The sequence below is a fragment of the Misgurnus anguillicaudatus genome, chromosome 12 (assembly GCF_027580225.2).
Source record: "Misgurnus anguillicaudatus chromosome 12, ASM2758022v2, whole genome shotgun sequence".
NCBI lineage: Eukaryota > Metazoa > Chordata > Actinopteri > Cypriniformes > Cobitidae > Misgurnus > Misgurnus anguillicaudatus.
Window position 1 is genome coordinate 23,221,719 of NC_073348.2, and position 15,115 is coordinate 23,236,833.

Consider the following 15,115-nt stretch of genomic DNA (forward strand, 5'->3'; position numbering starts at 1 on the left):
TCGTGATAAATAATGCACTTTCAATATCCCTAGTATTCATCAGTGTGTATTTGTTTAAATTTGGTGATACAAGTTGCATGATGGGATTAAAGAATAAAGTCAAGAGCAGACAACGTTATATTTAAAGATAGAAGATAGACGACTAGAAATGATAACATTTATCGTCTGATTTTGAATGACATAAAAGTACCGCGAGATCGTTTAGAAAGCATACGGAGCAACCTACCATCGCATTGCTCTCGCGGTACTTTGATGTCATAGTTAGCTTTGGAGGTTTGGCTGCGCAGCCCCGAATGACATCGAACGCAGCGAAAATCTCAAAATCCACTGAAAGTAGCGCCACCGTCTGCCCAATCACATCATAACAACCAGTTGAATAGACCTTTGTTAAAACTGCTGCGCTTTGTCGCTGTTCCAGGTACGGTAAATAGGGTTGTTGCCATGGCAACTCTGAACTATGGCTGAACTGAAATCAGCAGGCGAGGATGCAACCTGCAAACACGGATGAGGTCATGGGAAGTTCCACTGTCCTCCCCATTCTGCGGATTGGCCAGCGTCATCATCGCATACCACTTGTTTATTGGTGTTCAGCGCTGTCAATCACGCCTCTCCTCTCATCGGATGATCCTCCTCTGTAGGATGATCGCAACAGACCGGGGCATCGGAGGCGAACAGGAGAACGTTACAGCTGGGGCCCGGTACAAAATCCGTACAAAGCTTAGTTCACCATTACGAATTTATTAATTTATACGTACATTTAGTTTTAACCTTAAGGAGTGCTATATCGTCGTGAATGGATTATATCGTATCGGAAAAGATCAGGTTTTCGCCCGTGCGGTCGCCTCCAAGGAAATTTGACCCCCAGCTGCAGGAGGAGCGCTGTCGAGCCGAGCACCAGCGTCATCCGATCTGACACCATATTCAGTGCGTACAGGGCAGGCTGAAACTGCAGTAAGTTATCACCGCACGGCGCGGACGTATTTATACAGGTTGGTATTTGTATTTATTTTAAAACGAGCTATAATAGTGTAAAGTTGTGGTGAGTGAGGGTTTTGACATAACAAGTTAATGCTGGGGGTCGTGTGTCACAATGTTGTGAGCGTGCGGCCTCTCCTGTGGCCTTCACTTCTGTCATAAAATGTAAACGTCTTTGCTTACTCGCAAAACAACTTATATTCATAAAGATTTACACCAATACATTTGGAGTAAAATGTAAGTTAACAGTACAACTAGAAGTGTACACTCGTGACGTACGCACAGTAAGTACAGTATTATTCACAACACATAGTTGTTGGTGACAGTGTTATAAATGTGATTTAGATAACGATAATACATTTCAAATGTATTTATGCGGAAGCTTTTAGTTACAGTTTGGTTTATTAACATCTATTAATGTCAAATTCCCGTGAATGTTTGGGTCTTTGCCATGTTTTGCTCTTGTTTTAGCAACACATGCCGCGAGAGTAAACACCCGAGGCCCGATCACGTGACCTTGTCGCACGAGGGTTATTTACAGCACACTGTGACGCGAGGGTGTATTAACCTTATAAAAAAAAATGCAAAACGTATTAAATCTCTATGTGAATCTTATATGTTATTTGCATGATTTATTTTAATTTGTTACACTTGTTTAACTAATGGTTTTGCCATTTTGTTAATGTGATTATATCTTGTTTACAGGACTTCTCGTTTCTGATCACATAATGGCAGTGTTTAGCTCACAGGTGCTTCTCGCCGTTTCAAGATCAAGGTGAGGTTATCAACCATGGCTAAAATACACTTTTAAAACCTTTCTGATCTCTTTGTACAGATTCTTTTATACATCACTTAAAAATGGTTTTGCTTTCAAAACAAGTTACGATAATTTGAAAGCATCTATGGCATGTTTACAAAAAAAATATTATGTTTTATTAAGTCTTTGGAGCAAAGCAGAAATGCTAAACTTAAATTTTTGTTAAAGCACTTAAATTCTTACATTCACAAAAGACTTTTATTTTGTATTCTGTATGCACTACAGTGTTCCTGGTAAAGCGGTAGCAGCATGCACAGGTCATGGGTTCAAGCTTTAGGGAACACGTCACATACTGATAAAATGATGATTTCGGTAAAAGCGTCTTCCAAACGTAAATAATCCTAGTTGGTCAAATTTTCTCTTTGCAAAGAGTCACTTTTTTATTCTAATGCAGATCATGCATACATGTTTTGGTTGTACTGGTTGTAAATGCCTACCAACACCCATTTCAAACACAAAGTGCAACAATGTGTTCGTTTGCATACTTATCCGAAAGATGAGTTCAGTTCATTCTCTGTGCTGCTGATCAACTCTACGGGTGTTGATTCCAAAACATTCCTTAAATTTACTGTGCTTCAAACATCGTAAAATAAATAATGTTGAAACTTATCATTCTGGTTTTCTTACAGGGGATCCTACTTGCTTTCTAAAAGAAATGGTTGCGCCTCGACAGCATGTATACGCTACCACTCCGAGTCCCTCAGACGGGCCGCTCTCACAGCCAGATACCCCAGGCAACTGTACCCCTACTACACTTCCAGTTACATCCGCTCAGTTACAGCCGCACGTCCTCTCCACAGCTCCTGCACGTGGCTACAGGAGGTGAAAGATTCAGCTGTTGCCTCTGATCCAGCCAAGAGTGACTCTGTCCCTGCTGCCTCTGGCACTCAACCACCGGCGGTGACAAAGAAGTCCCTGGGACAGAAAGTCCTAGATGAACTCAAGCATTACTATCATGGGTTTCGTCTTCTGGGGATTGATACAAATATAGCTGGCAGGATGGTCTGGAGGTTATTGCACGGGCAGCAGCTCACCAGGAGAGAGCGGAGAAGGGTACGTCCGTTTGGATTCACTTGGGATCAGATATTATCGGGTGTTTTTGGAGCTAGATGCTACTCAAAATAGAGTGTGAGCTTGCTGTAGGAAAAAATGGGATTAGACAGTAATAACATGTTTCTGTACAAGAGAATGTAGTGAAAAATCATGGTTTAACCGTGGTACCATGTTTAAAAATTAACTTATACTTCAGTCTCCGAAGCACCACAGTACAGTGATGGTATCGGATGTTATCATGGTACTGAATGTACCGTGCCAAGACAACACACCATGGCTGTTATTTGTTGACGTTCGTAACAGAACATTTTGCGTAGTGTTTTGATAATCCTGAACAATTCAGCGATTAGTCAGTGTAATGTATCTGCTAAAGGATTACATAACAAAAGGGTTAAGGTGTATAAATTACATTTTAAAGAGGGTGCAGCTGTATTAGGCCAAATCTGGTCCTCTTACTAAGCTGCTTTTGTCTTACTAAGCTTACTAAGCAATAAGATGTTCATTGTCTCCACAGCTGATGCGGACATGTGCCGACTTGTTTCGGCTGGTGCCCTTTATGATCTTCGTCATTGTTCCCTTCATGGAGTTTCTGCTTCCCGTTTTCCTCAAGCTTTTCCCAGAAATGTTGCCTTCCACCTTTGAGACGGAGACCAAAAAGGTGCGTTTTTTTTAAAGGAACATGCCCAAATTTTGGGAATTTAGCTTATTCACCGTATCCCCCATAGTTAGATAAGTCCATACATACCTTTCTCATCTCCGTGCGTGCTGTAACTCTGTCTGATGCAGCCCCCGCTAGCTTAGCTTAGCACAAAGACTGCAAGTGAATGGCTCCAGCTAGCAAACTTGACAAAATAACGCAAACATTTTCCTATTTATGTGTTGTGGTTTGTATAGTCACAACGTGTACAAATAACAAGGTGAAATGAGACACAGCAATCTTCTAACAGTATACATATACTGGGAACTATATTCTCGGAAGGGCGAAGAACTGCTACTGGGCGGAGTGATTTGCTCGCAGCACCTGTGAAGCCCCCTGGTGAGGTGCAGAGAGTTCGGTCAGAGTTGTGCAAATCACTCTGCCCAAGTAGCAGTGCTTATCTGACTATGGGGGATACGGTGAATAAGCTAAATTCCCAAAATGTGGGCATGTTCCTTTAAACTGACATTAGAAGACTGTACTTTCTCAGTTTTGTATTCATACATCACTCATGTGATACAGTTAGTGTCTTTTGTTTTGAAATGCAGTCAGATTGAATTCAAATCTAAAAACACAATTCATCGATTTTGTTCAAACAGGAGGAGAAACAGAAGAAGGGTCTTGCAGCAAAACTGGAGCTGGCCAAGTTCTTGCAGGAGACCATCGCCGAGATGGCCAGAAGAAACAAAGCAGATGTTGGAGATGAAACACAGAGGTTCTCAACTTACGTGCAACAGGTGAGCTTTTGAATAAGACTTTTTCCCAATTGAGATTGAGTCAAACAGGACTGAATAATACGAATAACAACGATTTCGTTATATTTATTTCTCGTTATATTTATTTCTTATGTCGTAGCTCTGTAATGTAACATTTTTCTTGTGATGTTTCTCATTATAGGTGAGGCACACCGGTGAACAGCCCAAGACTAAAGACATTGTGAGGTTCTCAAAGCTTTTCGAGGACGAGCTGACGCTGGAGCATCTGGAGCGGCCGCAGCTGGTAGCGCTGTGCAAACTGCTGGAGTTGCAGCCTATCGGCACCAACAACCTGCTGCGCTTCCAACTCATGATGCAGCTGCGCACCATCAAGGCCGACGATGAGGTGAGACAAAAGCAGACAGCTGTCACTGAACTCCGAAAGTACAGTTTTACTGCAAAATTATTTTTTAACAAACTATGTGCCTATTTTAAAGCCTTAAAGGGGCAGCTCACCTAAAATGAATGTCATTGGCTCAATCAAATTCTTTTGTTTTATGTGTAACATGAATAATTTGTGACCTAGTCTGTGAAAACCCAACTAAAGACATTTTTGGGGGGATTTTGCTGTTTTCTATATAAAATCATCCCATTTAGTGTGAAAATATAACCTTTATATCTTGAATATTGATATTGAGTAAGGTCATCTGTCAGTCAAATCAATGACTGAAATCAATTTCACAGAAAGGGTCACAAATTTTGATGAATTGTCTTCTTTTCTATGCAATTATATGGGTGTAGTTCAAGGGCTGTCAATCTCCAAAATAAACAACAAAGCTATATTTCTTGACTTTTAAAGTCATATTATAGCCTACTGTGGGAGCTGACTAAAAACTGAAGTGGTTTTGCATTAAAAAAAAATATATAATAGCCATTGGTTATCTTTCACTTTTATTACATGGAAAACACCAAGCAATGACATAAAATGTTCAGTATGGGGAAACTGTTCTTTTAAGCGGTTGTGTGTTTATTCACAAGGGTAATTTAGCTTTGTCTATGGTTCATCTGTTGTTGTTGTTTTCTCTCTTGTCTCTGGGCAGATGATCGCCACTGAAGGTGTTGCTGCAATGACCGTAGTAGAGCTTCAGGGTGCCTGCAGGAGTCGTGGTATGAGATCTCTGGGTCTGACCACAGATCAGCTCAGACAGCAACTTCAACAGGTGTGTGCACAGACTAGCCTAACTATATTGTGAAATGGATATTATTGTATTATTTTGTTCACACACTTTAGATTTTCACACATGATCTTTGACCCTGTCTGTGAAATCAATGCAAAAGTCTTATATTCTGATTATGAGATTAGGAGCATCAAAGTTTTAGTTGACTTGCTGATTAAACACAAAAATTACTTTAGCTCGAATTTCATAGGTAAAGTCACATTTCAAACCCCCCAAACTTTAGTGTGTTGATATTTGGGGGATGATAAAATTGATCCCCTAATGCGAGTTCACACCAGATGCGAAAGAGGTGGCAAAACGCGCTGTTTGTGCATAGTTGGACGCGTGAACATTTTGAGTTTACTCGCTTTATTCACTCGTGAAATTCTAGTCATTCGAGACATTCATGTGTAAATTCCTGTCATGGGAGGAGCTTATATAGATCAAATTGAGTAAACTTACTAGATTGTTTGACCTCTAGACTCCTTTTAATTCCTGTAAAATTACGAAGATGTCTCGTGTAGCGATGATGACTGTCCTCCGTTGTTGTTTTGTTTATCTGCCTTCGCTCGCTTCCTGTAATCACGTGACTGCTAGACCAAGCTCCTGATTGGTTAACGCAGCGCGAAAATCCACCAAAGTTCAGATTTTTCAGCTCGCACTGATCACGCTGAACGCTCAATTCACATGGAATGCGCCATCTGCTCCTCGCCATTCGCGCTTAACCTATTCTTCTGGCTTAACCTAAGGATGCCTATTCGCATCTTTGCATTGACTTAACATGTATATCACTCGCGCTTGCCGCCTCTTCTGCGTCTGGTGTGAACGCACCATTAGACTTGCATTAAAGGACCAGAAGATCATAGAGACTTGCCCAACTTCAAAAACTCTTATATGAAAGTCATTCAACCGGGAAGAAGCTGTTTGCTGTAGGCTTTGAAATGGGAATTATATTAAAGAAATATATATTGCTTGGCAGTGAACTTTGAGCTTTATAATTTTGCAGGTATTATTTATGCTCTTATAGCAACATTACACACTAACTAAAGTTTGAAAAATTGGATCAGGAAAAATGGGACCTTTAAGACTTGGGGAACCACCCTTGCCTGGTCCAACCAGACTCTCGTACATTCATTTCATTCAGAGTCTGGCCACGCTCCATTGCAAAGCATTACTTCCGTTAAGGAGGGTCCTCTGTTGAAGTTTAAAACTATTGGATCTGCGCAGAGTCACTCAGGCAGTCGCTAACGTGTGGTCGTGACGTATATCATGCGCCGAAACCGGACGGAAACAACAAGTACGAATAATCAGACCAACAAAACTTAGCAAACCTGGTTTTTGCTCCGGCTTTAACTTCTGTATATTCAGTAGCTTTGCAACAACGGACCGAATAGCTTTTCTCATGTCTTTCTCAGCTGCCATTACTGAACTACAACTCAAACTGACGCACGACCTCAACGTCATCATTTTTAGCCACCCCCCTCTGTTCGCAGATTGGACCTGCAGATTTTTGCAGGAGAAAACGAAACTCTACAGAGCAGTCCCAGACGTACTGCTGAAGCGAAATGAAAATTAAGCGGAAGCACGTAGGAGAGCGGAGCCAGGCTAGAACCACCCTGAGTCTTATATATAGTTTATATTTTCATCTAAATCTAATCTTAATGCTTTTGTTTGTATCTGAATTTGTTTCAGTAGATTTCATTCATGTTCTTTATTTCTCAGTGGCTGGACCTCCACCTAAAAGAAAACATCCCACCATCACTCCTGCTGCTTTCTCGTGCTATGTACCTCACCGAACTCGCTCCTAAACCCCCCGTCATCCCACCTGTGCCCAAACTGGAGGTATTAACACTCAGTATCCAATTTCAAGACTCCTTTGTCATAATTTAGATAGAAATATTTTTTTCCCTCTGTATAATTTGTTGCTATTTTAAAATAATAACAATACCACAACATTGACAGCAGCTGTGCTGCTTACCTTTGACCTGTTGGAACCTAAAGCAAATAATGCCTAGGTGTGCTTTCAGACAGAAATGCAGACTAGCACACACACAGCTGATAAGTTATCACTGTTTTGTCATTGTCACTGTTTCCGTATGTATTATGTAATGAGCGCTCCGTTTATTTTTGTACCAAAGAAGGCTGTTACTCCTCCCGTGGAGAGCGAAACATCAGCCAAAGTAAATCCACAATCTCTGGAGGTGCTGGTGGACTCTGCTCCTGTCATCAAAGACAGAAAGGTATGAATGGCATTACATCATTAGTCAGTCTTTATCTCAGTCTCCTAGCATCCCATCGGGTTATTAAGTATTTCTTGCGTAAAAGATAGTCCTGTCAAAACATTGTATATCACTGTTAAATATTTATTTATTTATTTATTAGTCTGAAGAGTTGCTGGAGAATTCCAAAGTGTTGGACATGCCATCACCAGAAGCTCAGTTAATACATGTAGGTATTTATTTTCCTTGACCAAAAAAATAATTTGTTAAGTGTGATTTAATTCCGTTTTTGTCAAAATTTTAATCAGATTTTTCTGACCTTTAATGCATATGCTAACATTCTTGATTTAGTTTGGCAGATTAATTGTAAATGGCCCAATATTTGTTTTGTTTTTTACTCAAATTCTCTTGTACATTGATTTGTTTAAAATTTAGATGATTTTGTTTCACTTTGCACTGGCTAAACCACTGGCAAAGAAATATAATGTGGAAGTATTGTAAGTTTTAAGTTACTTTTTAAAACATTGATGAATCCCACAGATGTTAAGATTGTATTACCCTAACCCGACTGTAATTTTAAACCGAATTTGTGACCAGATTTGTTAGTGTCCCTTTTTCATGTATTTTTGACAGTTATATACAATGAAATATGAAACCTATGTATATAGTCAAGAAATCATGGTGCTTATGCTGTGTTTACACCAACCATGTTTGAGGCGTCAAAATCGCGTCTACCACGCCTAGTTAGCCGCTTGAACGGTTTGAATGCATTTGCGTGTCTAGAGCGACGCAGACGCGCGGAAAAGCAAGCATTTGATGCGCATCAGAGGCAAAATCCGCTTCTTGTGGGAGGGGCAGGTGCTATGCGGTTGTCTGTTTGCAAGAAGACGGATGTTTATTGTGCATTTATCAAGAGAGTTACCGGTTCGTATTTGGTAACCTTACTATAGGGGAAAATAAACAGCGTGGGTCGATATACGCAGGGTTTAAATTGGGCCGCGGCCGTCCGGGGCTAAGCCCAGGCACAAAGGCTGAAGGTCGCGCTCTGCTCTTGCCAGTGTACTCGCTGCGCCGGTGCGTGTGTACTCGCTGCGCCGGTGCGTGTGTACTCGCTGCGCCGGTGCGTGTGTACTCGCTGCGCCGGTGCGTGTGTACTCGCTGCGCCGGTGCGTGTGTACTCGCTGCGCCGGTGCGTGTGTACTCGCTGCGCCGGTGCGTGTGTACTCGCTGCGCCGGTGCGTGTGTACTCGCTGCGCCGGTGCGTGTGTACTCGCTGCGCCGGTGCGTGTGTACTCGCTGCGCCGGTGCGTGTGTACTCGCTGCGCCGGTGCGTGTGTACTCGCTGCGCCGGTGCGTGTGTACTCGCTGCGCCGGTGCGTGTGTACTCGCTGCGCCGGTGCGTGTGTACTCGCTGCGCCGGTGCGTGTGTACTCGCTGCGCCGGTGCGTGTGTACTCGCTGCGCCGGTGCGTGTGTACTCGCTGCGCCGGTGCGTGTGTACTCGCTGCGCCGGTGCGTGTGTACTCGCTGCGCCGGTGCGTGTGTACTCGCTGCGCCGGTGCGTGTGCACTGAAGCAAAGGGAATAATGTGTTTTCATTCATTATGGGGCATACTTACCAACCCAAGTTCAACGATTTGCGCGAGCAGATTACATACAAAGTCAATGCAAAGACCCAACCAGTCGCGTCCTCGCACGGGGCGATGAAAATGACGCGAATTGGGCGCCGCAATTGCCGCTGTAAGACAATTTCCTGAATAAATATAGCACCTCCCCAAAGGATACTGCATGGGGGCAAAGTGAGTGCTCGGGAAAGCAACTCTCTACGATTCACAGTGGACTTCCCACTGAGAAACATTTGGGTTTCTAAGACACACCTTTAGGGTGTCATACATTTGTATTCTTATTGCCTCAAAGCAAACTGTATATGAAATGCTACATGCACAAAGAATCTAAAATCTGTATCTTATTTGTTTTTCATTGAAATATCTCATTGCAAGTGGTTACAATGGTCTCACCCATATAACAACAGAATACAATGTTAAAGTATATGTGAAACTTCATTCAATGTTAATAGACACCTCCCATTCCAAGCATAAACCAATCACCCACTGTATACAGATTAAGGACAGCCCTTAGTTTTACAACAACCAATCAGTACCAAATTCCTATATGCTTTGTTCTCTGGTTATTTAAGGAGATGTGTACAAGATTTAGGCGGGACTTTCGAGATCTAGAAATGCACCCCCATGACGCTGTATCTTTGATACAGCATCATGTTTCTTTTTATTTTATTTTGAGGAATCTGTAACCAGATCTTCATCTCCTTACCAGGTATGCAACGGGTTTTCGTTTGTTTCGTATTTGAATTGGAATGTAAATTGGCTTCTGAATTATGTTTTACCTACCTGGTTAATAAATTGTTACATTTGCATTCATTCTAATCTTCTCTGTATCATTGACTCTTCTAAGTTACAATAAGTATTACGATATCCTTTGTCACCATAAATCTATAACCGGGGTGTAAATTCATGCTAATTGTCTATACCGATGGACTAAGATGTACAGCCATTACTTTACTATATGTGGGCTATCAGATGATAAGTCAGGACCTCTGATCAGTATCTCTACTATAATTATAGTTTCTGAGTTCTGTATTAAGTTGTATATAGTTGGCTGGGGTTGCGTAAGTATTTTATAATAATAATGAAGGGCACGCCAGCATGGGGCAGTTGCTTCAACCACTTCCTCTGGTTACACGGATAGACTAATTATTTAACCCTAACTAAGTTGTGTTTAATTGTGATGATTATTCGAGGGCTATATAAGTCAGGACCTCTGGTGTGGTTGAGTTTTATGTTTCAGAATCCGCACAACGGCCGGTGTGGGCTGATATGATATTGGTAATCGAATGAATGAGTTCAATGTTAACATGAGTAAATAGAATGATCAAATGTTTATCCAAATTCTATATTTATATCAATTTGATTCATATTACAATACGTTTTATATCTTTGGAGTCAGGTGTAAAGTTGAGTAACGTTAATTTGTCTTTATAAGCGCAGGAAAAGACCGAACGCGCTATAACCCTTCGTTTGGATTCCGTCGTTGGGCCAAACGGATGGATGGGGCCATATTTGTTCCCTTACACCGCGAAAACACGCGCCTTTCCCTTTAAATGGGTCTTCGCGCAAGTTATGCAACTCAAGCGAAAAAACTCAGAACTTCAAGAATGCGCTCTCACGCAGGATCATTTGATGAGAGAGAGACAGAGAGAGAGAGAGAGAGGTAATAATGGTGCCCACGTCGAGAAAACTTCATAGAAGACTAGAAACGTGTAAATGATTAAAGTATGTATGTCACTCATCAAATTACATTATGTTAAGGATATCACTGGATATAACTATTGTATAGTTAAATAAAATAATGTATTTTGATTACACAAATCAAACCTACACTCTAAGAAAGGATGTGTTAATTTTAACACATTATTTTGTGTTAAACTATTTAACACATTATGTGTTATTTTAACACATTGTGTGTCATTTCGTGTAGATTGTGAGCTCAAATAAATGAAATGGACAACACAAGATGTGTTAAAACAACACAAAGTGTGTTATTCCAAAAATAACACAGGGGCTGTTTACACTTGGTATTAAGATGTGTTTTCATCGATCGGATCACAAGTGGACGAGAGAGACACACTACGTTTACACCTGGTATTTAAATCCGTTTCTTTTGTCCACATTCGACCGCTTCTGTCCTGAATACTGTGAGGGGGTGGTCTGTGAGACGGTGGGCGAGTCTCTCTGCTGTCATTCAAACCCGAGCGGGAGTAATAATGAGTTCATATGGACGCAAACTAATATTATGTCGTAGTGCACTGCTTGTTTAGCAAGTAAACATGCTGCACAGTGTTTTGTACATGAGTATGTAAGAGCTTTCTTTGAATTTTCAGCACAATTGATGAAATAGGATCACGCAACTTTCACACGCTTTCAAAACGAAACTACGGAGATCAGCCGCTTAGTTTTATCAATGAAAGGCTAAAAATAGCGCTGTTCACCAAATGTTCACACCAGAAGTCAAAAAAGACGTAAAACTTGTGTTTAATACCTCAGATTAGATAAATGGGCGGAGAGAAGGCGGTCACGTGTGGCTGTTTGAACGCATTCAACCACATGTGCGTTCCGCAACTCCAAAGCGATCCGATCGAAAGTGGTTTCGACCACCTCTGGATGTGGTTGAAAGTGGTCGAACGTCGTCCACTTGTGATCCGATCGACGAAAACACATGTTAATGCCAAGTGTAAACAGCCTCACAGAGATGTGTTCAGTTAAGGACAACACACTAGATGTGTTGTCCTTAACTAGACACAAGATGTGTTAATTTAACACATTTATTTTAAGAGTGTAACTATATGATTTTTTTAGCTGCTGACCAGCATAGGGAATCTCTATGGCTAATTTATAAGACATGTTGATGATACAATACTGTGTGTTGTACCTTTTCTTGTTAATTTAGTCTTTTGGGGTAGCCTATCTTATGCCTAGAATTTTTCAAGGAGGTTGATTGTTTTAACTTCCTTTAAAGTTTGATCAGTTGTGCATAATGATATGTGCAACAAATGGATAGAGGGTATCAAACTCATAGATTTGCATCATTTAAAATTCAGATGCTCTTTTTAAAATATTTTGGGTCAACCTCTGGCACAGCTTTAAAGCTAAAACTTATCAAATTCTATCAGAGGTCCAGAATGTCATTGAAACACACCAGTGGCTTTGGTATCATCAGTAAACATGTTACCCCTTGAAGTACCCCTCCCCGCAGAGCCCCTCCCACATAACAAATCCCAATTTAACCCCTGGATATACGTCACGTGACTCAAAAGTGAAATGTGTATTACAACTTACCAGGTTGCCCAATGTCCTCACTGACACTCTTCCAAGCGAGGTCCTTTTGATTCCTATCTCTGAAGAAATAAGAACTTGTGTCGTATAGCTCCGGGTGACTGAAGCGTTCCTTCAGGTTGAATGAGTGACTCCGGGCGGGGGTGCCGCCACAGCAGCAAGCATGCTCCTGATTGGTTAACGGGCTGCGAAATTCCGCCAAAGTTCAAATTTTTCAACTCGGGCGTCAGCCGCAAATTTGCGTCAAAATCAAAATGCACAAAAAACACCATTCGAGCGTACAGCACCAGGCGCTCAATTCGCGCCATTTGCGCGAACTAGATGCGTGAATGAGGCGGAATTGCGCCGCGAGACCTCCAGACGTGCGTCAACGCATCTTCACATTGACTTAACATTGAAATCACTCGCGCTTCACGCCTCTACCGCGGCTGTTGTAAACGCAGCATTACAGCTTCAGTTTATTATTATTTTTTTTTATTACACATTCGATTTTTCTGACCTTAATGAAGTATTTAGTTAAAGTCTTTACATGTTTGTAGTTATCCTGCAAAGTGAGGGTCAGAGAAAAAGCTTGTTATGCAAAAACTAATAATGGAAAGTGTAATAAGCTTTACCATTTTTATGAAAATCATTTTTAAAATGAGAAACAACAACACAGTAATGGTTGAATGTATATTTATAAAAAAAAGGAACACAAATGGAAAAATAAATGAACACAAATAGGAAAAGATATTCATTACTGTACAGTTTTATTGCCTATATATATATATATATAATTTTCATAATTCAGAGTTTAATAGTAAAATTATATATTTTTAACGTTTGTATTTATAACAGTATTTAAGGTAGCCATTTGACTCATATAAAAAAATGTTATGGAGCTCCCCCATTTACCAACAGCTGCAAATGTTTTATCCTTTTTATATAAGTTTTGTGCATATCATGATTATATTAACTCATTCCCCGCCAGCCTTTTTTTAAAAAGTTGCCAGCAAGCTTTTTTTGTGATTTTCACAAAAGTTTCACAAAATGCCTTGTAGTAAAATTTACTGGAAAGTGTCATGGGCAGGGAAATGTTTTCTCTTAATTGACGCGATAACTCGTCAATAGCGGGGAAAGATTTAAAGGGGTATCCATGTAACTCATCCTCCATCTCTACTATTGACGTTAATATGACAGATTTTGTTGTTTCTATCATATCAGGACACTAACCCTTCGTCTGTTTTGTCTCATCAGGCTAAAGAAGCAGAATTAGCACAGAAGTCCAAGATCAGTGCAAATGGCTTGTGAGAGAGGAGCTCCTGATCACCACAGTAAACCTCATTCTGTCAGAGGAAAAGATGGTAGAGGATCTAGTTTGGTCTTTTCCTTCGCCGTTGCTGTTTGTGCTGGGGATCTCTTACAGTCCTGGATTTCACAGGCCTTCATCCCACTTCTGTACATCACCTGCAACCATAGAAAAGAAACCGTTTGGTGGGACATGATGGATGCTACAAAGCAGACATCACTTCCTCATAAATGCAGAGACATTGGTTTGTCTTGAGACTTCAAAAAACTTTTTGGGTGAAACATCTCACTCCCTACACTCCAGTTCAACACGCTTGACACGGTTACGGCCATTTTGGATTTGTTACCTCGCTTGGATTTGACAAAATCTGTAGATTTGTAAGGAAAAAATGTGTTATTTTGGTAATCAGTCATGCGTGAAAATGTGTAAGGATTTCACAGACCTGCCTTTTTTGTTTGTTGCTAAACTTCATTTTGTAAATTTGTAAATAAATTGTAAAATATACCTGCATATTATTTAGAAAAGTGCTACTGCTTTATACAATCACCTGTGTCGGATATGTAGGTAAAAGATGTCATTATTTTATTACCATGAATGCATATGTTAGCGCTCTTGATTTATTTTGGCAGATTAATTATAAATGGCCCAATATGTATTTTTTGCTCAAATTCTCTTGGACAAGAGAATATTGCATTCACCCCTTCAGGAGGTGTCATGGTAGTTACGCCACACCTGCCTATGGCAGACTCTGCAATTTGGCACAAATGAAAAATTTAAGTCATGATAAATATACTTTTTCCTTAGCGGAAACATTAAAGTTTACATTTCACCAGTGATCAAATATATAGAGGGAAAATTACCCAAACGTACTTTGATTTGTATAAAATTTAGATGATTTAGTTTCACTTTGCACTGGCAAAGAAATATATAATATGGAAATATTGTAAGTTACAAGTTACTTTTAAAAACATGAATGAATCCCACATATGTTTAGATTGTATCCCCCTAACCCAACTGCAAAAAACGAATTTGTGATGACCTTAGATTTGTTGGTGCCCTTTTTTCTTGTATGTTTGACAGTTAATGAAATATGAACGCTGTATCTTTGACTACAGTCAAGAAATCATGGTGCTTACAGCTTCAGTTTATTTATTTATTTTTAATTACACATCTTCATATTTAAATTTAACTTTTCATCATTTTTATCAAATTGACCATTGTTCAATTTGAAAATATGTATAGTAAA

The 15,115-nt window shown here is 40.4% G+C and overlaps 1 protein-coding gene across 4 annotated transcripts; it reads left to right on the top strand.

Moving 5' to 3' along the window:
- Positions 1–518: 518 nt before the first annotated feature.
- On the top strand, positions 519–14,373 carry letm2 (leucine zipper-EF-hand containing transmembrane protein 2). 4 transcript variants are annotated; one of them, XM_055208710.2, is made up of 11 exons: positions 530–951; positions 1,681–1,750; positions 2,422–2,845; positions 3,360–3,503; positions 4,142–4,279; positions 4,440–4,643; positions 5,338–5,457; positions 7,177–7,296; positions 7,593–7,694; positions 7,837–7,902; positions 13,818–14,373. In XM_055208710.2, exons 2-11 carry the CDS (start codon positions 1,704–1,706, stop codon positions 13,869–13,871), a joined length of 1,419 nt encoding a protein of 472 aa, XP_055064685.2. In that variant the 5' UTR covers positions 530–951; positions 1,681–1,703; the 3' UTR covers positions 13,872–14,373. The 4 variants fall into 4 exon arrangements, with proteins under 4 accessions (XP_055064687.2, XP_055064685.2, XP_055064683.2 ...); XM_055208708.2 differs by having other exon boundaries at positions 539–989; XM_055208711.2 differs by lacking the exon at positions 530–951 and adding an exon at positions 1,509–1,533.
- The last annotated feature ends 742 nt before the right edge of the window (positions 14,374–15,115 follow it).